We start from the raw sequence: 25,953 nt of genomic DNA on the forward strand, positions 1-25,953 counted from the left end.
CATGGAGGGGACACTTTAGAGGGCACTATGAGGTCAAGCATAGTCAAGAGGAGAAAACAAGTTCTAGTCGCTGTCACCCTCGATGACACTGGTGCCTCAATGGTTTCCAGAGCACTAGAAAGGAATTTTCCACGTTTTTAAGAAACAAACTTCACGGCGCTGGATAGCAAGAAGGTAGATCTAGCAGAGAAAGGAAACCAATCTCACTTCTCCAACAGGGGGTGCCTGAGGCATGAGGATCTGCGGGCCTGCAAGGTTTAGAGGTAACATGTTGGAAACCAGCATGTCTATCTCGCACCCCCCCCCCCCCCCCACCCCCCCCACCCCCACACACACACACACATGCCCACACACTCCCAAGAAATATGACAAAACTACCTGAAGATACAAAAAGACAGAGGCAATGTTAGCACCCTTGGGATCAGGTGGAAAAATTGGAAAGGAGTCAGTGAAGAAAGACGTATGCTTCATGATGAAACCAACGTTAATGAAGGAAGGGACAGGGCTGTGAGAGGTGGAAGAGATTGGTGAGGTGTCAATTGCAGGGGCTAAAGAGAGAAGGGAGTTGGCAGTAGGTAGGAATTCCAGAGATATAGAGCACACCTTATATCCAGGAGGATATGGCAGATGGTGGATATCGAAGAGAGTGGATGAAGGAGCTGCCTGGCTGGACCTTGTACCAGAAATTTGGAAGTCAGCAGGGATTTTCTTGGCCACTGGAATCTGACCTTCCTTCTACCTTTGGAATGTTCAGAGACCCAATGATAATAGAGAGGGGTAGGTGGTGTATGCTTCAAAGGGAATTTATTGCTTGCCCTTGCAGCCCCTCAGGTCCTCCTGCCGTATATCCTCAGGTACCCTCTGCCGGAGAAGTGAGATTGGTGATCATGAAGTCTACCACATCCCCAGCCCACTGCTCACAGATTATAATGTTAATGTACCTGTTCTGCGGTGTGATGCATTTGCATGTACTGGAAGCTAAATACATTAATAGGCAAGGCCCTGTTCTTCGCAGACAAAAAGAGCAGGCACACACATTGCCCCTGTTTCAACCAAACAAAATACATGACAGCCATTCGCTAATTCATTCCCCAGAGGAATGTCTTGACTAATCAGGATCAAGCAGTCTGGCTTAAATTCCAAACAATGCTTGGCAGTTATTTGTCAGTCACTATCAACTGATGTATTCTCGATGACAATGCCTCCACAAATCAGAATCCACTTGCCAACTAATCAACACTCTCCTCTAATACAATATCAATTGTTGTTTTCCCTTTATCCTGCTATTCTTGTTAGATGTCCTGTGAGTGCAAGATGAAAACCTTTAACAGATTTTATTTTAAGCAACACTCAAGTTCTTCAATCGCATACAACTATGTTTTGAGTAATAAATCTTCCACCCCTTGACATTACTCCTCAGTAGGTGTGAATGAAGGTGTGGATTCCAGTTTTTGTGGTTAATTTTTTTTTACAACAAAAATAACCAGTAGGAAAAGCCAATAAAACTTGGAAATAACTGGTATTGGTCCAAACTAGAGTTCCATTTAAGGATATACAGGACCAGTTTTACTCGTTTTTCACTCTGAGAATCTAGTTTCACCTCAAAAATATTATAAATAATGGAAGGAAAATAATATACTTCTGTCACACTTTGATATCTTTCTTTAGAAATTTACCTTTTTTGGAGTTTGAACTTTGTAACAGATCCCACAGATTTTATTTCCCTGTAGTAGGTTATATTTTGTAATGTTATTTGGCTTGTACAATGTTTGAATCTGTCAAAAGACAACAGCCTGCATTGTTAATGATCAAGTTGGTTTAGTTAAACTTTCCACTCTCCACTATTAGGTTAGGTAATATCAGTCTTCTGGCACTGCAGAGAATGTGGGTTCAAACACCCCCTTCACAGTTTTGAGAATTTAAAATCAGCTTTTAGAACTATGGAAATACAAATCAGTTTATATGATCGTAAAGCCAACCGATTCTTGTTTAATTGGCTAACTGATGACTTGTCACTCTTATCTGGCAAGGCCTGTGTGTGACTCGAACCCAACACCAATGTAGTTCGACTCTGAAAGTGATTGGAAGGAGGCAGCCCACCTTTTGTGGGGACAGTTGGGGATGGGCAATAAATGCCGCCCTTTCCAGCCAAGTAAATACTCTGAGAACTAATGTTTTGTTTTGCCCCGAATCCTCACCTGCACTTTGGGTGGTTCCATCCAGTGTTCCATAGTGTCGGCAGTTAGATGGCTGGGCAAAACCACCGCATCACTGGGGGGTATCAAACAGGATGGAATACACACAGAACCTGGAATGATAGAACACAGATTCAAATAGGAATCAAATGTTATGGTTGACACCACTATACACAACAATAAGAATTTTGGTCCACATTACTTCCATATTCTTTGCTCCCTTCATTTTTACCAATACAACATTACCATAGGTATTAGATGCAATAGATAATCTGGTGGCAGGAGATACTGTCTCTGGGCGTTATTTTGGTGACCCCCCCCCCCCCCCCCCCGAGTCTTGTTTTTCGATGGTAGAGACGGCCCACCTCTGGCCACCAGAAGGATATCTATGGCATTTTGCATGGCTCACCCGTCGCGCTGTCAGGAAACCCAACACAGGGGTTTACCTTCGGCAGGACTGGAAGATCCTGCCAGCAGGTAGAGCTGGAAAGTCCACCTATGTTTAGACATGTGTCGTTGGAAGGGAAAGGTAGACAATTCAGGACTACCCCACGTATCTCTGTAAACAGAATAATCATGGATGCTCCCTAACATATTTTGCCTCCAGTTACCGCACAGGGCAAAAGCAAACTTGAGAGGGCAGGGAGGCAGGCACGATATGCCTTGGCTCATCTCCCAGTGACGTGGGGTGGATGCAATGGTGGTAGAACCAGAAGATCCCGTCACTAACCGCCCACCTCCAGCCGCCGAAAAACACCACAGGAAGGCCAGAGAATCTCGCTCATTATCTAACTGGTAATGCACTGTACTGGTCCAAAAGATCTACATATAATAAAAAGGCACCTGTTGACATCGCAAACATTGGGCGCGATTCTCCGACCCCCCCACCGGGTCGGAGAATCGCCGGGGGCTGGCGTGAATCCCGCCCTCGCCGTGTCTCGAATTCTCCGCCACCAGAGATTCGGCGGGGGCGGGAATCGCACCGCGCCGGTCGGCGGGCCCACCCCCGGCGATTCTCCGGCCCGCGATGGGCCGAAGTCCCGCCACTGTCAACCCTCTCCTGCCGGTGTGGATTAAACCACCTTTTGAACGGCGGGACAAGGCGGCACGGGCAGGCTCCAGTGCCCTCAGGGCGGCGCGGGGCGATCTGGCCCCGTGGGGTGCCCCCACGGTGGCCTGGCCCGCGATCGGGGCCCACCGATCCGCGGGTGGGCCTGTGCCGTGGGGGCACTCTTTTCCTTCTGCCTTTGCCATGGTCTTCACTATGGTGGAGGCGGAAGAGACCCCCCCTCCCTTGCACGTGCACGGGGATGATGTCAGCAGCTGCTGACGCTCCCGCGCATGCGTCGTCCGGCGAAGACCTTTCGGCGCTGGCTGGCGTGGCGCCAAAGGCCTTTCCCGCCAGCCAGTGGAGCGGAAACCACTCCGGCGCGGGCCTAGCCCCTCAAGGTGAGGGCTTGGCCCCTAAAGGTGCGCAGACCTCCGTGCGGCCCGACGCCGGAGTGGTTCCTGCCACTCCATTACACCGGAACCCCCCGCCCTGCCGGGTAGGGGAGAATCCCGCCCAAGGTCTCTGATGCGACCATCAATTCCCTTGAGCCAAGAGTAAAGGTAAACCGTGGCTTTAATCAACTTAGAACAGTGCCTGCCTGCGACTGATACAATACTGTGCGCCGCCTACAAGTTGACTGCTCTTTATACCCCCCTCAAGGGGAGGAGCCATGGGCAGAGCCCATACATGTCCCAACATGTTCCCCTATGGATGATGCCATACAATGGCCCATAAATGGAGCCCACAAGGGCAACAACATAGCATAGATGCAAATACAAAGGCAAAGCATGGTACTGATACAATGGTGGATTATTGGTATAATACATTCGCCACATTTACCCCCTGTTAAAAAAATGAAGTCCAGCGGGGGTGACGGGTTCATAGGTTCAGCCGGTCCGGTTGCACGGATCGTGCGCTGTGATCGAAGCTCTGGCGTTGCTGCTGGCCCGGGTGTCGAGCTCATCCGTGCTGGCATCGGTAGTGGGGGAGCCGGTGCGGGCACAGACGAGGACTCCGGGAGCGTCTCTTCTGGAGCTTCATTCCTGTGGACCGGTGAAGGGGGAATGGCGGGCGGGAGGGAGCGCTGGGGCCAGAGAGGGGCGGGGGCGCTGGTCATGGTAGGTTGGGCGGGAAATAATGGAGGGGCGGCAGTGGTGAGCGTGATGGTGGTGGTGGAACCGGCAGGCGCCAGGTCCCGCAGGGAGACTGTATCCTGTCGGCCATCGGGGTGTTCGATATAAGCGTACTGGGGATTTGAGTGTAGGAGCTGGACCCTCTCTACCAGAAGATCGGCCTTATGGCTCCTGGCTTGTTTTCTGAGTAGGACTCGCCCCGGTGTCTTCAGCCAGGACTGAAGCAAGGCCCCTGAGGTGGATCCCCTAGGGAAAACAAATAGGCGGTCATGAGGGGTCTCGTTTGTGGTGCAAAGTAGGGACCTAATAGAGTGGAGCGCATCAGGGAGGACCTCCTGCCAGTGAGAAACTGGGAGATTCCTGGACCGCAGGGTCAGTAGGACGGTCTTCCAGACCGTCACGTTCTCCCTCTCCACCTGCCCGTTGCGATGCCCTTACTGAGCAGGTACTGACACAGTTCGTCGCTCATGAATGATGAGCCCCGGTCACATAATCGGGGAAACCAAACAGGGTGAAGACACTCTGTCGGGCTTTAATGACGGTGGAAATGGTCATATCGGGGCAAGGGATTGCAAAGGGGAAGCGGGAGAACTCATCAATAATATTAAGAAAATATGTATTGCGGTTATTGGAGGGGAGGGGCCCTTGAAATCGATACTGAGGCGTTCAAAGGGCCGGGATGCCTTTACCAGGTGCTCGATAGAAGTGCGGTTTACACTCCGCACAGATCTGGCAGTCCCTGGTCATGGCTCTGACCTCCTCGGTGGAGGAGGGCAGGTTGCGGGCCTTGATATAATGGATAAGCCGGGTGACCCCCGGGTGGCAGGGGTCATCGTGGATAGCCCGTAGTCGGTTATCTTGCGCGCTGGCGTATGTGCCGCGGGACAGGGCATCTGGGGGCTCGTTGAGCTTCCCAGGACGATATACTATATCATAGTTGTAGGTGGAGAGTTCGATCCTCCACCTCAAGATCTTATCGTTCTTGATTTTGCCCCGCTGCGTATTGTCGAACATGAAGGCTACCGATCGTTGGTCGGTGACGAGGGTAAACCTCCTGCCAGCAAGGTCGTGCCTCCAGTGCCGTATGGCTTCCACAATGGCTTGGGCTTCTTTTTCGACCGAGGAGTGTCGAATTTCAGAGGTGGTGAGGGTGCGCGGAAAAACGCTACCGGTCTGCCTGCTTGATTGAGGGTAGTAGCGAGAGCGACCTCTGATGCGTCGCTCTCCACCTTGAAGGGGACGGACTTGTCCACCTCGCGCATCGCGGCTTTGGCGATGTCTGCCTTGATGCAGCTGAAGGCCTGGCGGGCCTCAGTTGCCAGTGGAAAGATAGTGGCCTTGATTAGTGGGCGGGTTTTGTCCGCATAGTTGGGGACCCGCTGGGCATAATATGAGAAGAACCCGAGGCACCTCTTCAGGGCCTTGGGGCAGTGAGGGAGGGGGAGTTGCAGGAGGGGGCGCATACGGTCAGGGTCGGGTCCTAGGACCCCGTTCTCCATGACGTAGCCGAGGATGGCTAGTCTGGTCATGTGGAAAACGCATTTCTCCTTGTTGTAGGTGAGGTTGAGTTTTTCGGCGGTTTGGAGAAATCGGTGGAGGTTGGCGTCATGGTCCTGCTGATCATGGCCGCAGATGGTGACATTGTCCAAGTACAGAAATGTGGCCTGCAGCCTGTACTGGTCCACCATTCGGTCCATTGTTCTTTGGAACACCGAAACCCCATTTGTGACGCCAAAGGGAACACGGTGGTAGTGGAAAAGGCGGCCATCTGCCTCAAAAGCCGTGTAGTGGCGTTCCTCCGGGCGGATTGGGAGCTGGTGGTATGCAGACTTCAAATCCACCGTGGAGAACACCCGGTAGTGTGTGATCTGGTTTACCAAGTCTGCAATCCGGGGAAGGGGGGTACGCATCGAGTTGCATGTACCGGTTTATGGTTTGGCTGTAATCAACAACCATCCAGAACTTTTCCCCGGTCTTGACGACCACCATTTGAGCTCTCCAGGGGCTATTGCTGGCCTCGATGACTCCCTCCCGCAAGAGACGCTGGACATCGGACCTAATAAAAGTCCTGCCCTGTATGCTATATCGCCTGCTTCTGGTGGGGACTGGTTTGCAGTTGGCGGTGAGGTTCGCGAAGAGTGAGGGAGGGTCGATTTTTCGGGTCGTGAGGCTGCATATAGTGAGTGGGGGCAGGGGCCACACCGTATTTCAGGGTTAGGCTCCTGAGGTTGCATTGGAAATCTGGTCCCAATAGGAGAGGAGCGCAGAGGTCTGCGAGCACATATAATTTAAAATTTTCGTACTCGGTGCCCTGTATTGCTAGGGTTACGATAGTACACCCTTGGATTTGCACCGAGTGCGTCCCAGAGGCGAGGGAGACGGTTTGGTGCGCCTGGAGAATTGGGAGCGAGCAGCGTCTTACCAAGTCCGGGTGAATGAAGCTCTGTGCTCCCGGAGTCGAAGAGGGAAAGCGTCTCGTGCCCGTTTACCCGGATGGTCATCATGGAGCTCCGGAGGTGCTTGGGTCACGACTGGTCCAGGGTGACCGCGCTGAGTTGCGGGTAGTCGGCGTGGTCGGAGGTGCTGGGGCGGCTCCGTGATGGCTGCCCATGTTGATCGTACGCGCGAGCGGCGTAGCAGATGACGGCCAAGATGGCGGCCCCCATTGGTCGAGTGTGGCGGGCCGCGTGGGGAAGGATGGCCAAGATGGCGGCCCCATGAGTCGCACGTGCTGTAAGGACTGGAAGGTGGCTGCTCCCACGGATAGCACGAGGCTGATGAGGAGGCGGAGTCGGAAGACACTCTGCCACGCTGCGGGGCCTGCGGGCCTGTGAGTCTGAGGATCGGGCCTGTGAGTTGGAGTTCTTAGACCTGGCCAGGCAAACTTTGGCAAAATATCCTTTTCTCCCGCAGCTGCTGCAGTTCATATTACGGGCCGGGCAGTGCTGCCGGGGGTGTTGGGACTGGCCGCAGAAATAGCCGGGTAGGCCCCCATGATGGGCGGGCGGCCGCGCGGCACAGGCCTGGGGTAGTCTCTGGTCGGGGGCCCACGAGGGGGTCGCGTGGTCATCCGGGAACGCGGTAAGGCTCTGGAACACTACTTCCAGAGAGGTGGCTAACTTTATCATCTCATCCAGGTCCAGGGCCCCCTTTTCGAGTAGGCGCTGTCGCACGTAATTAGACCGGACTCCCGCCACGTAGACGTCTCGGATGGCGAGTTCCATATGCCGAGTGGCCATAACGGCCTGGTAATTGCAGTTGCGTGCGAGGGCTTTGAGGTCGCGTAGGTAGTCATCTAGCGACTTCCCGGGACGCTGGTGGCGAGTGGTAAGGATGTGTCGCGCGTAGAACTCATTCACGGGCCGCACATAGAGCCGTTCAAGCTTCGCGAGGGCATCTGTATAGGAGGAGGCTTCGTCGAGTTGAACAGAGGTTCGATGGCTCACCCGTGCGTGGAGGAGTCTCAGCTTCTGTTCGTCAGTGACGGAAGGCGTGGAGGCGGCTGCGAGATGAGCCTTGAAGCATCGAAGCCAGTGCGAAAACATTTCTTTCGCTTCCGCGGCCTGCAGATCGAGTTCCAGTCGGTCAGGTTTGCGGGCCGATTTCATAGTCGCATTTAAGTTGATTAAATTGATGTGACCATCAATTCATTCGAGACAAGAGTAAAGGTAAACCGTGGTTTTAATCAACTTAGAATAGAGCCTGCCTGCGACTGAGACTATACTGTGCTCCGCCTACAGGTCGACTGCTCTTTATACCCCCCTCAAGGGGAGGAGCCATGGGCGGAGCCCATACATTTCCCAACATGTTCCCCTATGGATGATGCCATACAATGGCCCATAGGCGGAGCCCACAAGGGCAACAACATAGCATAGATGCAAATACAAAGGCAAAGCATGGTACTGATACAATGGTGGATTATTGGTATAATACATTCACCACAGTCACGAAAGCAAAGCTGGCTAAAGTGAACTGGGAAACGATATTAAAAGATAGAACAGTCGAGAGGCAGTGGCAGATTTTTAAGGAGACATTTAATGGGCGGGATACTCCGATATCGGCGCGATGTCCGCCGACCGGCACGCAAAACGGCGCAAATCCCACCTGCATCGAGCCGCCCCAAACGTCGCAAAGTCCCCGGCCCGGAATGGGCTAGCAGCGACGTGACGCTATCCGCGCTGGCTCACGTGGTGACGGCTCATAAGACGCGCTACCCCATATCCCCCTCCCCATATCCCCCTCCCCCATATCCCCCTCCTCATATATCCCCTCCCCCATACCCCCCTCCCCCATATCTCCCCTCCCCCATATTCCCCATATCCCCCCTCCCCCATATCCCCCCTCCCCCATATCCCCCCTCCCCATATCCCCCTCCCCATATCCCCCACCCCCATATCCCCACTCCCCCATATCCCCCTCCCCATATCCCCCCTACCCCATATCCCCCTCCCCCTTATCCCCCCTCCCCCTTATCCCCCCTCCTCCATATCACCCATATCCCCCCTACCCCATATCCCCCTCCCCCATATCCCCCCTCCCCATATCCCCCCTCCCCATATCCCCCTCCACCATATCCCCCTCCCCATATCCCCCCACCCCCATATCCCCCTCCCCCATACCCCCCATATCCCCCTCCCCCATACCCCCCATATCCCCCCTCCCCCATATCCCCCATATCCCCCCTCCCCCATATCCCCCCTCCCCATATCCCCTCTCCCCATATCCCCCCTCCCCATATCCCCCCTCCCAACCGATGGCGTGCATTCATATACCTGTTTAACACTGTTGCCTTTTACCCCTGCCACCACCCCCCGCAGGAGAAGCGCGCACACAACACCAGGGAGCATGTGAGGACTGGAGGAGGCCCAGCTGATGAGAGGCCACTGACCGAACATGAGGAAAGGGCCCTGGAACTGGCTGGCGGACCTGAGGACCGGGAGGTTGCTGATGCAGAGGTCGGGGGCCCACCAGCAAGTTAGCCACTGTCAGCCCGTCACCATATCCCCCCTCCCCCATATCCCCCCTCCCCATATCACCTGATCACTGCCTGCGTGTCTAACCATGCATGCTTCATTGTGTATCGCAGGAGCAAACGTCGAGGCAGCCATCCCCGCAGATGCAGACCGCCTGCAGGATGCCCCTCGGAGACCACGGGAGGCAGAGAGACCTGGACCCTCTGGCAGGCGTGTGCCACCCAGCGACGAGAGGGGCAGCCACAGGCCCCCGTCACAGCCGAGCCACGAAACCACAACCCAGGACACCCCTACCCAGGACACCCATAGCCAGGAAACTGAACTACAGGACAGTGACACAGATTGGATGGGTGGAGACGAACTGCCACCCCAAAATGCCATGGACTCAGAGTCGGACGATGCGCACGACACAACGCCACTGCTGTCACCAACACCCTCCACCATCACAGAAACACTCACCTCGGTTGGGCACTTTAGTGATGAGCCGTCTGGTACACTCACTGCTGCGCACAACACAGCTGTCCCGGTACAGCAGGTGGAGGTAGGAGCAGCAGAGAGGCCGGGTGGTCGGAGGGCAGCCCGGCACGTGCGAACATCTGCCGCCCAGATGGATCCCGGGTTCCTGGAGTTACCACACCCACCCATAGGTCCGATGCAACCACGGAACCTGGGACGAGCGAAGAGGGTGACGGCCAGCTTGCACCGGTTGCAGTCGCAGGTGGAAGAGTCCACCCGCGTCCAGGAGCTGGCAGTGGTGCCAGTCATGCGTGCCACCCAGGCCGACACCGCACGGGTGGCGTACGCGGTGGAGGCAATGGGTGCGACGGTGTCAGACATGGGGAGTGGTTTGCGAGGCTTGGGGCTTTCCGTGCTGGCGGCGTCTGTGGCCCAGGACATGGCTGTCCTCTCACAGGAGGCCATGAGCCAGCGGCAGATGGCAGAGGGACTCAACTCCGTGGCACAGTCTCTGAAGGCCATGGCCCAGTCTCAGTAGGCCATGGCCCAGTCTCTGAAGGCCATAGCCCAGTCTCAGCGGCCCATAGCCCAGTTTCAGCAGGCCATGGCCCAGTCTCAGCAGGCCATCGCTGATGGCATCGGCGCCATTGCTCATGTGCGAGCCAGCGTCGCACAGTCACAGACAGGGTTTGCCACCCCCGGAGCTCCATGGCTGCGAACCTGCAGACCCCTGTCGATACCAACACGGGCCTCCAGGACTGGCAGCGCCAGATGTCGGGGGGGCGTTGGATCGCCAGTCCGTTCGCATCCCCCACCCATGTAGAGGCCTGGGGGCCATCGGGCACCCAGAGGGAGGAGGACGTGCTGGGGCCCGTTCCGGGTCCCATTGTAGGGGAGATACCGGAACACCTCAACACCTCGGGCTCCCCCCCTTCCATCCCAGGTGCATCGGGTGGGCAACGGACAGGACAGGCTGGCAGCTCGCCATCCCAGTTGCCCGGGCCGCAGCCTGGCCCACCTAGGCCATGACGCCCCAGGAAACGGCTGCCAAAGGGATCCCGTGTCAGAGGGCAGGAATCGCAGGAGTCCACCTCCAGTTCTGCTGTACCCTCTGGGGAACCACCTAGGCGTAGTCAAAGGGCCCGTAAGGCCAAACAATTAGACACTGAGTAAGTTGGCACGGGTGCAGGGCACAGGTGAATTTTAGGGGCTAGGCACGTGCATGAACTCCTTTCGTTATTAAAGTCAATGTTACACCTACAAAAGCTGCCTTTGTGCTCTGTCCAAAGCATGCGGGGGTGTCATGTACGTTGAGCGCAAGTGTGTGTGTGAGGGGTGGTCTTACCTCAGCCCCAGGTGAGCTGCCCCCTTCCCCCTGGGCCGCCATCAACATCCTCGTCCCCCTCCCCGGCACGCACCTCCCTGTCCCCCTCCCCGGCACGCACCTCCCTGTCCCCCTCCCCGGCACGGACCCCCCCCCCCCCCCCCCGGCCACCTCCCCGGCACGGACCCGTCCCCCCTCCCCGGCAGTCACCCTCCCAATCCCGGCACTCATCCCCCACCCGGCACTCCCCCGGAGCCCACCCCACTCTAACCCCCCCCGCCCCCACCGCACACACAACCCTACACACACCTCTCCCCCACACATTCAGACTGCGGCCACGCCATCACCTCTCCAGCGGCCAACCCCCCAGGCCGTCACCCACCTCCACGCTGGTCGGCGTCAACCTTGAGCACTGGTTGACGCCGAATGAAAGGTGTTTTGATTTACGCCGACAAGACCCGTGGTCACATCGGCGGGACTTCGGCCCATCCGGACGGGAGAATATCGGCAGCCCCGAAATCCATTGCCTTGCGCCCACCCGTGCCATTCTCCGAGGCGTGCGGCGCGATTGACGCCCCGCCGACTTTTCTCCCTTCGGAGAATTCGGCAGGCGGCGGGGGCGGAATTCACGACGGCCCACGGCGATTCTCCGACCCGGTGGGGGGTCGGAGAATCTCGCCCAATAACCCTCAGCAAAGATTTATCCCAGTAAAAAGAAAATTCTCTTTGAGAAGATGCATCTTCCATGGCTGAATAGAAAAGTTAAGGATTGTATCAAATTGAAAAAAAATACTGTCCAAAATCTGCAAAGATTGGTGGGTCAGAAATCGGTCAGATTTAAGAACCGGCAAAGAATAACTAAAAGAATTGAAGAGTAAAAAGTTGAATATGAGAGAATGCTAGCTAATATTATGAAAACTCATAGTAAGAATTTCTATAGGCATTTAAATAGGAAAAGAGTAACTAAAACTAGTGTTAATCCTTGAGAGAATGACTCTGGGGAATTGATAATGGGAAACAAGGAAATGGCGGAGGCATTGAACAGCTATATCTTCACTGTAGAAGACTTAGAAAACTTCCCCATGATATTTGAAAATGAAGAGGTGAATGGAATGGCGGAACTTCATTCAAGAAAGGAGGGGGACAAAAGTAGGAAACTATAGGACAGTTAGCCTAACATCTGGAATGGTGGTGTTAATTCCAAGGGGAGTGGAACATAAAAGTGGGGGGTTTTGTCGCAGTTGTACAGGGCATTGATAAGACCACATCAGGGGCGAAATTCTCCGGTATCGGCGCGATGTCTGCCGACTGGTGCCCAAAACGGTGCAAATCAGTCGGGCATCACGCCGACCCAAAGTTGCGGAATGCTCCGCATCTTGGGGGGCTGAGCCCCAACCTTAAGGGGCTAGGCCCGCGCCAGACGAATTTCCGCCCCGCCAGCTGGCGGAAAAGGCCTTTGGTGCCCCGCCAGCTGGAGCGGAAATGACATCTCCGGGCGGCGCATGCGCGGGAGCGTTAGCGGCTGCTGACGGCATTTCCGCGCATGCGCAGTGGAGAGAGTCTCTTCCGCCTCCGCCATGGTGGAGACCGTGGCGAAGGCGGAAGGCAAAGAGTGCCCCCACGGCACAGGCCCGCCCGCTGATCGGTGGGCCCCGAACGCGGGCCAGGCCACCGTGGGGGCACCCCCCGGGGCCAGATCGTCCCGCCTTGTCCCGCCGGTAAGGTAGGTGGTTTAATCTACGCCGGCGGGACAGGCATTTTAGCGGCGGGACTTCGGCCCATCTGGGCCGGAGAATCGCGGGGGGGGGCCCGCCAGGGGGGGGCCCGCCAACCGTCGCGGCGTGATTCCCACCCCCGCCGAATATCCGGTGCCGGAGAATTCGGCAACCGGCGGGGGCGGGATTCACGCCAGCCCCCGACGATTCTCCAACCCGGCGGGGGGTCGGAGAATCTCGTCCCAGAATACAATTCAGTTTTGCTCTCTATTGACACGATTTAACGGCCTTGTTGCACCCGACTTGGTGTTGGGACGAGGCTGTTGAATCTTGCGAGAGGCCTCTCGTGAGATTTGCAACGCTCAAAAATCTTCACTAGATTTAACGGAGTGTCACGAAACGTCGCGATTGATCTTGCCCTCACTGGCCATTAGGCTGATTTAAATTTGCATTCACGGGATTTTCCCGACGTCCAGGACCTGGGGCGAGATATTCTCCGACCCCCCCCCGCCGGTTCGCGCCGGTTAACACCCCCCCCCCCCTCCCCCCGCTCCACGATTCTCCTGCCCGAATGGGCCGAAGTCCCGCAGCTAAAATGCCTGTCCCGCCGGCGTAGATTAAACCACCTACCTTACCGGCGGGACAAGGCGGCGCGGGCGGGCTCCGAGGTCCTGGGGGGGGGGGGCACGGGGCGATCTGGCCCCGGGGGTGACCCCACGGTGGCCTGGCCTGCGATCGGGGCCCACCGATCCGCGGGCGGGCCTGTGCCTTGGGGCCACTCTTTCGCCCCTAATGTCCGTGCCTGGGAGACCTTGCCAGGGTGCCGTTTACTACTGGTTTCCACAAACGTGGACCAGTTGTAATGGCATCTAGGGAGTCTCCCAGGCCATTAGAGAACCCTGGTGATTGCGACAGGGCAGGGTGGGACTCTGGCTCGCCCTCTTGCACTGGGCACTGCCAGCCTGGCACTACCACCCGGGCACCCTACACTGTGCCATACCAGATGGAGAGAGGGTGTTCTCGGGGGCCTCTTGAGGTTTGGGGGGGGGGGTCAAAAACGGGGTTAAGGGGTGCTGAAAGGGGAATGGGGGGGGGGGAGGATCCGGACGGCCAGAAAAAATGGCTCCCTGATCTGTGAGGAGCCTTTGGTGCTGGGCTCACAAGCAGGAAATAACTCGGAGAGAAACTCTCAGAGGCCAAAAGAAATGGCAAAAAGCCGTCGAATAGTCGGGTGTTTATCGGCACTGCAGCCTCCGAGAAACACCCTGCTAAACGCACGCAAAACTAGACATAGATTGTTTTCTGGTTACATCACGCCACATATTCGAAAAATAATTGTAATTGGTTGGAAGCAGTTTAGAGAAGGTTCATTCAACGCATTCCTGGGATGAGAGACTTATCTTATGAATAAAGATTGAACAGATTATGGCTATACCCATTAAAGTTCAGAAGAATGAGACGTTATCTAATTGAAACATAGAAGCCCTGGATTCTCCGACCCGGCACCGGGGGGACGCGAGAATCTGGATCCCCCATTCTCCGGCCCCTATTCTCGGGCGCCTGCAGGATTCCCGCCGCACCGGTCGGGGGCCTTTGACAGCGGCCCCTTGGCGATTCTCTGGGCCCCGATGGGTCGAGTGGCCGTGGGTTTGGCCGAGTCCTGCCGGCGTGGGTTACTCAGGTCCCACATGGCGGGACCTGGAAGGTGGGTTTGCAGGGGCCGTCCTGGGAGGGGGATCCGACCCAGGGAGGAGGGCTCCCACGGTGGCATGGCCCGCGAGGAGGGCCTCCGATCGGTGGGCGGGCTGGTTCCGTGGGGCCCTATGTTCCTCCACGGCGGGCCCCCTGTAGGGCTCCGCCATATTGCCCCGGGGCCGGCGCAGAGCAGGGAACCCCCGCACATGCGTGGAATTACGCCGGCCATTCCGCTCATGCGCAAACTCGGCTGGAGCTGCGGGGACCACTCCGGCGCTAACCTAGCCCCCTAGGAAGGGAAGAATTCCTCACTTTCGGGGGCCGCTGACGCCGTGGGGACATAGCCCCATTATTAGAGAATCCCGCCCAAGATCCTGAGGGGACTGGTTGGGTGGATACTGGGAGGATATTTCCATTTATGGGTGAGACTAGAACGAAGGGGACACAGTTGAGGGATTGGCCATCTGAAGTGGAGATGAGGAGAATTTATTTTCCGTCAGAGATCGTTGTTAGTATGTGGACTTCTCTTCACCACAAAGCAGTGGAGGCCGGCTCATTGAATTTATTCAAGGCAGAGTTAGACAGACGTTTGATGGAACAAGGGAGTCAAGGTTTACGGGGAGCAGGCAGGAAATTGGAATTGAGATCACAACCAGATCAGCCATGATAGTATTGATTGGAGGAGCAGACTCGAAGGGCTGAATGGCCTACTACTGCTCCTACGTTCCTACAAGGCTCTGAGCAGGCTTGTCAGGTTAGATACCGAGAGGATGCTTCCCCTCCTCGGGGGCACATTTGAAAACAAGGGATCAGCCATTTTGGAGGGAGATGAGGAGGAATTTCTTCTCTCAGATGGCTGTGAGTCTTTGGAAATCTCTATCCCAGGTTTGAGTCATTCAATATATATTTAAGGCTGAAACAGACAGGTTTTTGAACTGTAGGCAATCAAGGGATAGGAGGAAACAGGCAGGAAAGTGGGGTTCAGACCACAATCAGATCAGCAATGATCCCATTGATTGGTGCAGTAGGCTGGAGTGTCCATTTTGTCTACTTTTGCTACTACTTCTGATGTTCTCATCTAGCTCCCCCTAAAATGCAATAACACTATCCACCTCGACCAATCCGTGTTATAACAACTTTTACATTGCAGCAACTCTCTGGGTAAATCCATTTTTCCTGAATTTATTATGGAATTTGTCAGTGATTCTCTTCGATGAAGGCTGCTGGTTCTGAACCCATACCCCCAGCAAATAGGAATGTCTTCTCTCGGCCTACCCAGCCCCTCTGGCCTCTGCTTTCCACAGAAATATGCACCAGCCCATTGAGCCTCTTTACAACTATATTGATGGCGGAAAATGAGTCTTGTTGTATGCAATGTGCTTGCTCCTAAGCTGATGCATTCTAACCAGTATTTCAGAGCTGGTAATGGTAAGATTTTAAAGTGTCCAAGTCACTCCTTTTATTGTATTTGAAGGTGATGGAGCAAGTTAGCTTGCTTTACCCTTTAACATATGCACATAAATTACCCAAGCTGGCAGATCACACACTGAAACCTCACAGTTCAGAATGACTCTAATTTGTGTAAAGCCCATCCTTGTGCAATAGTTTTGTTTTTGTTTCTGTTCCGAGCAATTTGCTGAATTAATGTTTACGTGGGCCATGGCACAATGATTTGCAATTTAACTATTCTTATCTGTAGTTACTAGAAATTCTGATCCAAGCAGAACATTTCTTGGCAAGCGAGCTAATTGTCTATGAGGATGTAATGACACATTCAACCAGTGTTTTCTGCCAGTGTACTTATTTGTATAAGGTTTAGTGCTGGCGTTTCACAGTGAGTGGACACAAATACACGGCTCAGAGCTCCGTGTGTTTAACAGAAAATATGTATTTCTCAATTCGCTGCTTACTCCACATTCCTGCAATCCAGCTCCGGGCTCTTGCACATCCCCAACTTTCGGCGCTCCACTGTTTTCTTCAGCTGCCCTCACTCTAAAGTTCTGGAATGCCCTTCCTAAACTTCTCTGCTCTCCAATAAGTCACTTCTTAAAACATACCTCTCAATTAATCTTTTGGTCACTTCTCCTGATATTTCCTTATGTAGGTTGTTTGTTTCTTTTGTTATTTTCTTTCCCACGGGGTGGCATTGTTGGCAAGGCCAGCATTTGATGCCCATCCTTAATTATCCTTATAAGAGTGACTTGCTCGGCCATTAGAGAGGGACAGTTAAGAGTCAAACACATTGTCGTGGGTCTGGAGCCAGACCAGGTAAGTAGGGCAAATTTCTTCCCGATAGGACATTAGTGAGCCAGATGGGTCTTTAAGAAACAAAAATCGATGACAGTTGCCATAGTTACCATTATTGAGGGATTCTCGCCACACAGAACCAGGTAGTAACCATCTCCTACAAGAGAGGATCTAACCATTGCCCCTTGACATTCAACAGCATTACATCACTGAATCCCCCACAATCAACATGCTGGGGGGGGGGGGTTACCAATGATCAGAAACTGAACTGAACTAGCAATATGGGGTGGGATTCTCCCCTACCCGGCATTTTCTGCACCTTTAGGGGCTAGGCCCGTGGCAGAGTGGTTTCCGGGAAAGGCCTTTGGCGCCACGCCAGCCATCGCCGAAAGGTCTTCGCCGGGCGACGCATGCGCGGGAGTGTCAGCGGCCGCTCACGGCATCCCCGTGCATGTGCAGGGGAGGGGGTCTCTTCCGCCTCCGCCATCGTGAAGACTGTGGCGAAGGCAGAAGAAAGAGTGCCGCCAAGGCACAGGCCCGCCCGCGGATCGGTGGGCCCCGATCACGGGCCAGGCCACAGTGGGGGCACCCCCCGGGGTCAGATCGCCCCCCCCAGGACCCCGGAGCCTGCCCGCGCCGCCTTGTCCCGCCGTTCAAAAGGAGGTCAAATCCACGCCAGCTGGCGTGGGTTGACAGCGGCGGAGCTTCGGCCCATCGCGGACCGGAGAATCGCCGGGGGTGGGCCCGCCGACTGGCGCGATTCCCGCCGACCGGCGCAGCACGATTCCCGCCCCCGTGAATCTCTGGTGGCGGAGAATTCGGGACACGCCGGGGCGAGATTCACGCCAGCCCCCGGCGATTCTCCGACCCGGTGGAGAATCGCCGGGGGCTGGCGTGAATCGCGCCCCCACCGTGTCCCGAATTCTCCGCCACCCGAGATTTGTTGGGGGTGGGATTCGGGCCGCGCCAGTCGGCGGGAATCGCGCCGGTCCGCGGGCCCACCCCCGGCGATTCCCCGGCCCGCGTTGGGCTGAAGTCCCGCCGCTGTCAACCCTCTCCAGCCGGGGTGGATTAAACCACATTGTGAACGGCGGGACAAGGCGGCGCGGGTGGGCACCAGGGTCCTGTGGGGGGGGTGCGGGGCGATCTGGCCCTGGGGGGTGCCTGTGCCGTGGGGGCACTCCTTTTCTTCCGCCTTCGCCATGGTCTTCACTATGGCAGAGGCGGAAGAGACCCCCTCCCCTGCGCATGCGTCGCCCGGCGAAGTCCTTTCGCCGCCAGCTGGCATGGCGCCAAAGGCCTTACCCGGCAGCCATTTTTGGTGCCGGGTAGCGGACATCGCGCCAGTTTGCGGAGAATCCCGTCCATGAATACTGTAGCTACCAGGGCTGGTCAAAGGTTCGCACCAATTCTACGGCGAACAACTCACCTCCTGACACCCCAAAGCCTATTCAGCATCTACAAGGCACACATCAGGAGTGTAATGGAATACTCTCTACTTGCCTGGATGAGTGCAGCTCCAACAACACTCAAGGAAGCTCAACATCATCCAGGACAAAGCAGCCCGCTTGATTGCTCCCCCTTCCTTCAAGCCGTCCACCACTGACAAACAGTTGCAGATATGTGTATCATCTACAAGATTCACTGCAGTAACTCACCAACGTTCTTTAGACAGTACCTTCTAAACCCACGACCACTGCCATCTAGAAGGACAAGAGCAGCAGATACCTGGGAACTTCATCATCTGGAGGTTCCCCTCCAAGTCACTCACCAACCTAACTTGGAAATATATTGCCGTTCCTTCACTGTCACTGGGTCAAAATCCTGGAACTCCATCCCTAACAGCACTGTGGGTGTACCAACACCTCAGGGACTGCAACAGTCATGAATAGGAAACAGTTCCGCAATAAGATGGAATGCCTACTCAGATGGGCATTGCTTTAGCCCTGTCCTATCCTTCCTTATGTTGCACCCTCCCTCACACAAAACCCTAGAATCAGTCACTGGATGCCCATCAGGAGCAAGAATCGTGACTAAATCTTGCTTCTCTACTCCAGTAAGGATGCAGGCTCATGGTTGCAGGCTTGTGTCCCCTTCCCAGTTAAGCAAACTCAGCACTGCTCTAGGGTCAAACCTGAGACTTACTGGCTGGAACAGTTTGGTTGCAAATATGTCAATGTTGGTACCAAGAGGGCAGGATAGGGGTTTCACGTTCTTTAAATTTTCAAATAATTCGAGGGGAACCAACAGTGGGGCAAAGGCGTAAGAAGGAATGGCACAGCTGGCAGAGACATTTTTTTAAAAAGATCCAAACTTGGCTGAACCACAGAAATGCACTTCATTTCTGTTATAGGATGGTCACTAAATTTTGAGGCCTGCAGTTGCCTTTGGTCTCTTGCTGTGCATTGACGCACTAATGAAAAAGCAAATTGAGTGACGTGGAAGACTAAAGAAGCTGGGACAATATGCCTTACAGGAAAGCAGGTTCAGGGCATTCTTATTGGAGGCCTTCACAGTTACAAAGGGTTTTGATGGAGCAGATGAGGGAAAATTTCTTCCACTGGCCCTAGGGTAGGTATTCCCAGAAAAACATCACTGGTTTAAGCTAACTGGCTAAAGAATCCCAGAGGGAGTTGAAGAGATTTTCTTTTTATACAGCACGTTTTTATGATCTGGAATGCACTGCCTTAAAGGGGAGGGGCAGGGGAGAGGAGGGGCAGAGGGGGAAACGGACACAATTTAAGCCATAACTTTCAAAGAAGTACTTGCAGACGAGAAATTTGCATGGCTCTGCAGGGGTATGGGACTAATTGGAAGCTCCCTCAAACCACCAGCACAGACATGACGGGCCAAAAAGCCTCCTACTATGTTTTATGATTCTATGATTAATGCCTTTGAAATGAATAACGATGCAGTCCCTGGCACTTACGCTCAGTTTTATTTTAAGAAAGAACATTACTTCTCGGTGTACCAACACTAAAGGCCACCTACTCATTCTCTTCGCCAGGAAACCGCACACAAGAAAAATAGATCTGACAAGGAGGCCGGGAAAGGGTATTAAAAACAATAATACTTAGGAATGATAAAGATCAACACAAATCCTTTGCAGTCCCTTAAAAACATCTGCTACTTACCACACCAAATAAAAGAGGAATCTGGACATTCGGAGGACCACGGATATAATCTTACTCAAAGTCTGTTTTAAATAAGTAGTTTGAGAGAGAATATGTGTTTTACTTTCTCGGCAGTTTATTGCAGTTGTTAGCTTGTTTAAAATAAGAGGGTCAAAAGCTGAGTTTTACTTGAATGCAATAAACAGTGAAGTACAAGAATGTTATGGTACTCATTACAAACCACACAGTTGGTAACGACCTACTGGATGAAAATGCACAGGAGTTCACAGCTTACAGAGTGTGCAAGCTCGGATACCAGATGCAATACACATTCAGGAGGGTGTCAGCTAAACTTCTACCTCCATGAGGATTGGGCTTGCTGCCAGGGAATATCCAGGTCAGGATTGATAAACAAATTACCCCAATATAAAAAAAGCTACGTGGAAAAGTAACATCTGCATTGGAAAAATGTTTGAAAACAGAGCTTAATAGAAAAAACAGACACATGGCAGCTGAAATTGAACACAGGGAAGTGTGAAGTGATATATTTTGGAATAAAGATTGGTAAGAGATTTGGGCAACACGGTTGCACAGTGGTTAGCACTGTGGGTTCACAGTGCCAGGGTCGATTCCACGCTGGGTCACTGTCTGTGAGGAGTCTGCATGTTCTCCCCGTGTCTGCGTGGGTTTCCTCCGGGTGCTCCGGTTTCCTCCCACATTCCAAAGACGTGCAGGTTAGGTGGATTTGTCATGCTAAATTGCCCTGAGTGACCAAAAAGGTTAGGAGGGGTTATTGGGTTACGGGGATAGGGTGGAAGTGAGGGCTTAAGTGGGTCGGTGCAAACTCGATGGGCCGAATGGCCTCCTTCTGCACTATAAACTAAATGGGACAATTCTAAAGGGGGTACAGGAACAGTGGGGCCTGAGGTTTACAGACACAAATCATTGATGGTGGCTGAGCCAAGCTGATAAGGCTGTTGAAACCCCTTCTTTGAATAAAAAGAGACAGAGACTGAGAAAGCAAAAAGGCTGTGCCAAACCTTTCAGAAACACTGGTAAGGCCTCAGCTGGGGTATTACATCCAATTTGGGACTGTGCCCCTTGGCACAATTTTGGTGAAGTAGCAGAGGAGAGTTAACAGGATGCTACCAGGGATGATGGACTCTGGTTATGTGGGTGAGACTGCAGAAGTTTGGTCTCGTTCCCCCTTATAGGAGAGGAAGGCTCCAGGAGCTGTGATTGAGGGGTTTAAAATCAAGAACAATCTTGTTCAACTAAGTAGGGATAAATTATTTCCAATGGCAGAAGGGTCGATAACCAGAGACACATTTAAGGGAATGGGCAAAACAATTAGAGGGGACAGGAGGAGATTTTCTTTCCCCCAAACAAAGCAAGTTGTTCCTATCGGAAAACAAGATCATAAGAAAAGGAGTAGGTGATTTAGTTCCTCGAGCTCCTTCCAGCTCTGGCCCAACACCACTTTATCTCCGTATCTCTTTATACCTTTGGTTAGCACAAACCTCTGATCAGATTTAAAATGAGTAATTGGTCTAAAATCAGTTGTAGGTTTAGAAAGAGAGTTCTGAACTTCTACCATGCTTTATGCCTGTGATTTGGATTTAAAGGGTGGTGGAAACTGATTCAAACGGATATTGTATAAATACTTGAGGTGGCAAAAACCTGTGTGGAAAAGATTTAGGGAAGTAGAAATAGTGAGCTAGCTCTTGCAAAGAACCAGCACAGGCAGAATGGGTCGAATGGCCTCCTTCTGCACTCCATGACTCCATGTTAAGATAAAGGGCTCTAGACAAAAACTAATTAATCTAAATAAATTGTTCAAATGCATAAGCAGTGGCTAACAAACGAATCTGACTGTTTGAATCGCCGTTCAAAATTTAAATTGAGCAGGACGAAAAGGCCAGGGAATATATGATAAACGGCAGAGCCCTGGGAAGCACCGAGGATCAAAGGGCCCTTGGTGTGCATGTACACCAATCCCTTAAGGTAGGAGGGCAGGTAGATACAGTGGTTAAGGCAGCATATGGTATACTTGCCTTTATTAGTCGAGGCCTAGAGTTTAAGGGCAGGAAGGTTATGCTGGAACTATATAAAACGTTAGTTGGGCCACAGCCAGAGTATTGGGTGCAGTTCTGGAATCCACATTCTCAGGGTCCTTCCTGGTTATTCCCTTATTTGCCTTTTCTTTTATTTTTGCCATGACATGTTTGGTCCATGGATAATTTATGGACATGTGTCAAGAAGGCAGCCTAATTCAAGCAGAGGGCCTGTGTCTTTAATTCAAAAGAAAGATTCAGAAGGCCATACTGATTTAGTGATTGCAGACTGGCCAGTGTCAGCGATGGCTCGGTTTGTTTGATTTTGCAAGCGGCCTTTGAATGGGCCCAAAAGGCTCTCCCCGCTAACAGGTTGTGATCGGATCTGATCCAACTGGAATGTTCTCAGTCATGAGGTTCCAGTTCGTTTTCACTTTTGATTCTGAAGCCTGGATGGAGGGATCCAACCAACTCTCTCCAAAAAGATCCAACTAATGCTCTTCACAAGGCTACTGTGGGGGCTAATTCTTTCTCCAGCAAGTCTGGGTGTCATCCTTTTGAGACTGCAAAGGCCTGAAGTCAAACCATGAGCTGAAAGCAAGGTTTGATGTGGAATAAAGTGTCTATACAGAAAGGTATAGGCCTGAACCTTGAGCTTCAGGCCGAGTTTGATAGATATGGGGCGTCATTCTCCGACCCCCCGCCGGGTTGGAGAATGGCCGTTGGCCGCCGTGAATCCTGCCCCCGCCCCCGCCGAAGTCTCCGAAGGGAGAAAAGTCGGCGGGGCGTTAATGGCGCCGCTGCTGCGGAGAATGTCACAGGTCTGCGCAAGGCAGCCGATTTTCGGCCTGCCGATATTCTCCCTCCCGGATGGGCCGAAGTCCCGTCGACGTGATGACCGTTCACGTCGACGTGAATCAAACCTCCTTTTCATCGGCGTGACCCGGTGCTCCAGGCTCACGCCGACCAGCGAGGAGGTGAGTGACGGCCTGGGGGGTTGGCTCTGGGCAGGCAATGGCGTGGCCGCAGACTGATTGCGTGAGGAGAGGTGTGTCTCGGCTTGTGTATCTGTGTGCGGCGGGGGGGGGGGGGGGGGGGGGGTGGTTAGAGTAGGCTGGGCTCCGGGGGAGTGCCGGGAGGGGGTCCGTGCCGGGGTGGAGGTTGGGGGGGGTCCGTGCCGGGGTGGAGGTTGGGGGTTGGGGGGGATCCGTGCTGGGGTGGAGGTTGGGGAGGGGGTCCGTGCCGGGGTGGAGGTTGGGGGTTGGGGGGGGTCCGTGCCGGGGTGGAGGTTGGGGGTTGGGGGGGGGTCCGTGCCGGGGTGGAGGTTGGGGGTTGGGGGGGTCCGTGCCGGGGTGGAGGTTGGGGGTTGGGGGGGGTCTGTGCTGGGGTGGAGGTTGTGGGTTGGGGGGGGTCCGTGCTGGGGTGGAGGTTGGGGAGGGGGTCCGTGCCGGGGTGGAGGTTGGGGAGGGGGTCCGTGCTGGGGTGGAGGTTGGGGAGGGGGTCCGTGCTGGGGTGGAGGTTGGGGGTTGGGGGGGTCCGTGCTGGGGTGGAGGTTGGGGAGGGGGTCCGTGCTGGGGTGGAGGTTGGGGGTTGGGGGGGGTCCGTGCCGGGGTGGAGATTGGGGGTTGGGGGGGGTCCGTGCTGGGGTGGAGGTTGGGGGTTGGGGGGGGTCCGTGCTGGGGTGGAGGTTGGGGAGGGGGTCCGTGCTGGGGTGGAGGTTGGGGGTTGGGGGGGGTCCGTGCTGGGGTGGAGGTTGGGGAGGGGGTCCGTGCCGGGGTGGAGGTTGTGGGTTGGGGGGGTCCGTGCCGGGGTGGAGGTTGGGGAGGGGGTCCGTGCCGGGGTGGAGGTTGGGGAGGGGGTCCGTGCTGGGGTGGAGGTTGGGGAGGGGGTCCGTGCTGGGGTGGAGGTTGGGGGTTGGGGGGGTCCGTGCCGGGGTGGAGGTTGGTGGTTGGGGGGGGACCGTGCTGGGGTGGAGGTTGGGGGTTGGGGGGGGCTCCGTGCTGGGGTGGAGGTTGGGGAGGGGGTCCGTGCTGGGGTGGAGGTTGGGGGTTGGGGGGGGTCCGTGCTGGGGTGGAGGTTGGGGAGGGGGTCCGTGCCGGGGTGGAGGTTGGGGGTTGGGGGGGGTCCGTGCCGGGGTGGAGGTTGGGGAGGGGGTCCGTGCCGGGGTGGAGGTTGGGGGTTGGGGGGGGTCCGTGCCGGGGTGGAGGTTGGGGAGGGGGTCCATGCCGGGGTGGAGGTTGGGGAGGGTGTCCGTGCTGGGGTGGAGGTTGGGGAGGGGGTCCGTGCTGGGGTGGAGGTTGGGGGTTGGGGGGGATCCGTGCTGGGGTGGAGGTTGGGGAGGGGGTCCGTGCTGGGGTGGAGGTTGGGGGTTGGGGGGGGTCCGTACCGGGGTGGAGGTTGGGGAGGGGGTCCGTGCCGAGGAGGGTGATGGGAGGGCAAATGAGTTGGTCCACCTGGCCAGGTGCCAGCCTCCAACAGTTGGACCCATGCGGTCCATGCCACCTGGCATGTTTTCAGATCATCCAGCGATGTTGGCCGCCGTGGTGGCAGCCGCTCATGTCTATGTTGCCCTGGATAAGGAGGAGGAGGAGGAGGAGGAGGAGGAGCGTGCCAGAGAGGCAGCGCAGGCTGCCGCAGAGGGGCAGGTGGCAGCCGCCCAGGCTGGAGGGACACCTGACCGACAGGACGAGGAGGGGGAGGAGGACGTCGCGGCCCCACGGCAACGGAGGCACCCGAGGGCGCCCCATGTGTACCGGCCCCGGCAGTCATACCAGGACCTCACGGACCGGGAATGCAGGAGGAGACTCCGGATGAGCCGGGAAACCGTGGCACACATCTGCCACCTGCTGGCACACCTGTCACCGCGTGGCACTGGCGGGGGACACCCTCTCCCCGTGTCCGTCAAGGTTACGGTGGCCCTGAACTTTTATGCAACGGGGTCATTCCAGGCACCGAGTGGGGACCTGTCCGGCATATCGCAGACATCGGTGCACCGGTGCATCCGGGCAGTGACAGATGCCCTTTATGCCATGGCGCACCGCTACATCCGCTTCCCCGTGGCCCGGGCCAGCCAAGATGCCCGGGCCGTGGGCTTCTCTGCCGTGGCCGGGTTCCCCATGGTCCAGGGCGCGATCGATGGGATGCACGTCGCCGTGTGGCCACCTGCAGATAACAGGGCCGTGTTCACTAATAGGAAGGGGACCTATTCGATGAACGTACAGGTGGTCTGCGACCACCGCATGATGATCCTGCACGTCTGCGCCCGTCACCCAGGCAGTGTACACGACTCATTCGTGTTGTCGCGGTCATCCATTCCCGGCATGTACGAGGGACGCCATCCCCGGCTGAGGGGCTGGTTGCTGGGCGACAGGGGCTACCCATTGCGATCGTGGCTGATGACGCCTATACGGAGGCCACGCAATGAGGCGGAGAACCGCTACAATGATGCCCATGTAGCGACAAGGGGAGTGATTGAGAGTTGCTTTGGCGTGCTGAAGATGCGTTTCAGGTGCCTGGACCTCTCTGGGGGCGCCCTCCAGTATCGGTCAGATAGGGTCGGCCGCATCATTGTTGTGTGCTGCGTCCTGCACAACATAGCCCAGCAGAGGGGCGATGTGCCGCAGGCAGAGGAGGGCGGAGTGGAGGAGCAGCAGGAAGAGGCACAGTCCTCCCCAGATGAGGGGGATGGGGGCAATGGTCAGGGGAGACGGGGTAGACACAGGCGGGTGGCTGTCCACCGTTACCGGCTGGCCCAGCGGGCACGGGACAGACTGATAGACGCCCGCTTCACTGACTAGATGGGCGTGGGTATCGGGTAGTATGGCCACAGACCGCACACCATGGCACCCTCACCCCCCTCCCCAACCCCACCCACCCCACCTGCATGCACACCCCCCCCCCCCCCATTGCCGATCCACCGGCGGCACAACGGGCCGGGCTCACCCAGTTGCGGGTGGACGCGTGTCTATCGCAGGCCATGGAGGATGATGACAACCCG

General features: G+C 55.4%; 1 protein-coding gene across 1 annotated transcript in view; it reads right to left on the minus strand.

The window, feature by feature from the left end:
• The window catches only part of pappa2 (pappalysin 2), a 726,002-nt gene that overhangs the window by 113,508 nt on the left and 586,541 nt on the right, over positions 1-25,953 (minus strand). The window contains exon 19 of the mRNA XM_072511622.1: positions 2,199-2,308. Coding sequence (XP_072367723.1) covers positions 2,199-2,308 — 110 coding nt within the window. The remainder of the gene's footprint in view (positions 1-2,198; positions 2,309-25,953) is intronic.

The sequence above is a fragment of the Scyliorhinus torazame genome, chromosome 7 (genome assembly GCF_047496885.1).
Source record: "Scyliorhinus torazame isolate Kashiwa2021f chromosome 7, sScyTor2.1, whole genome shotgun sequence".
In the NCBI taxonomy this organism is placed as follows: domain Eukaryota; kingdom Metazoa; phylum Chordata; class Chondrichthyes; order Carcharhiniformes; family Scyliorhinidae; genus Scyliorhinus; species Scyliorhinus torazame.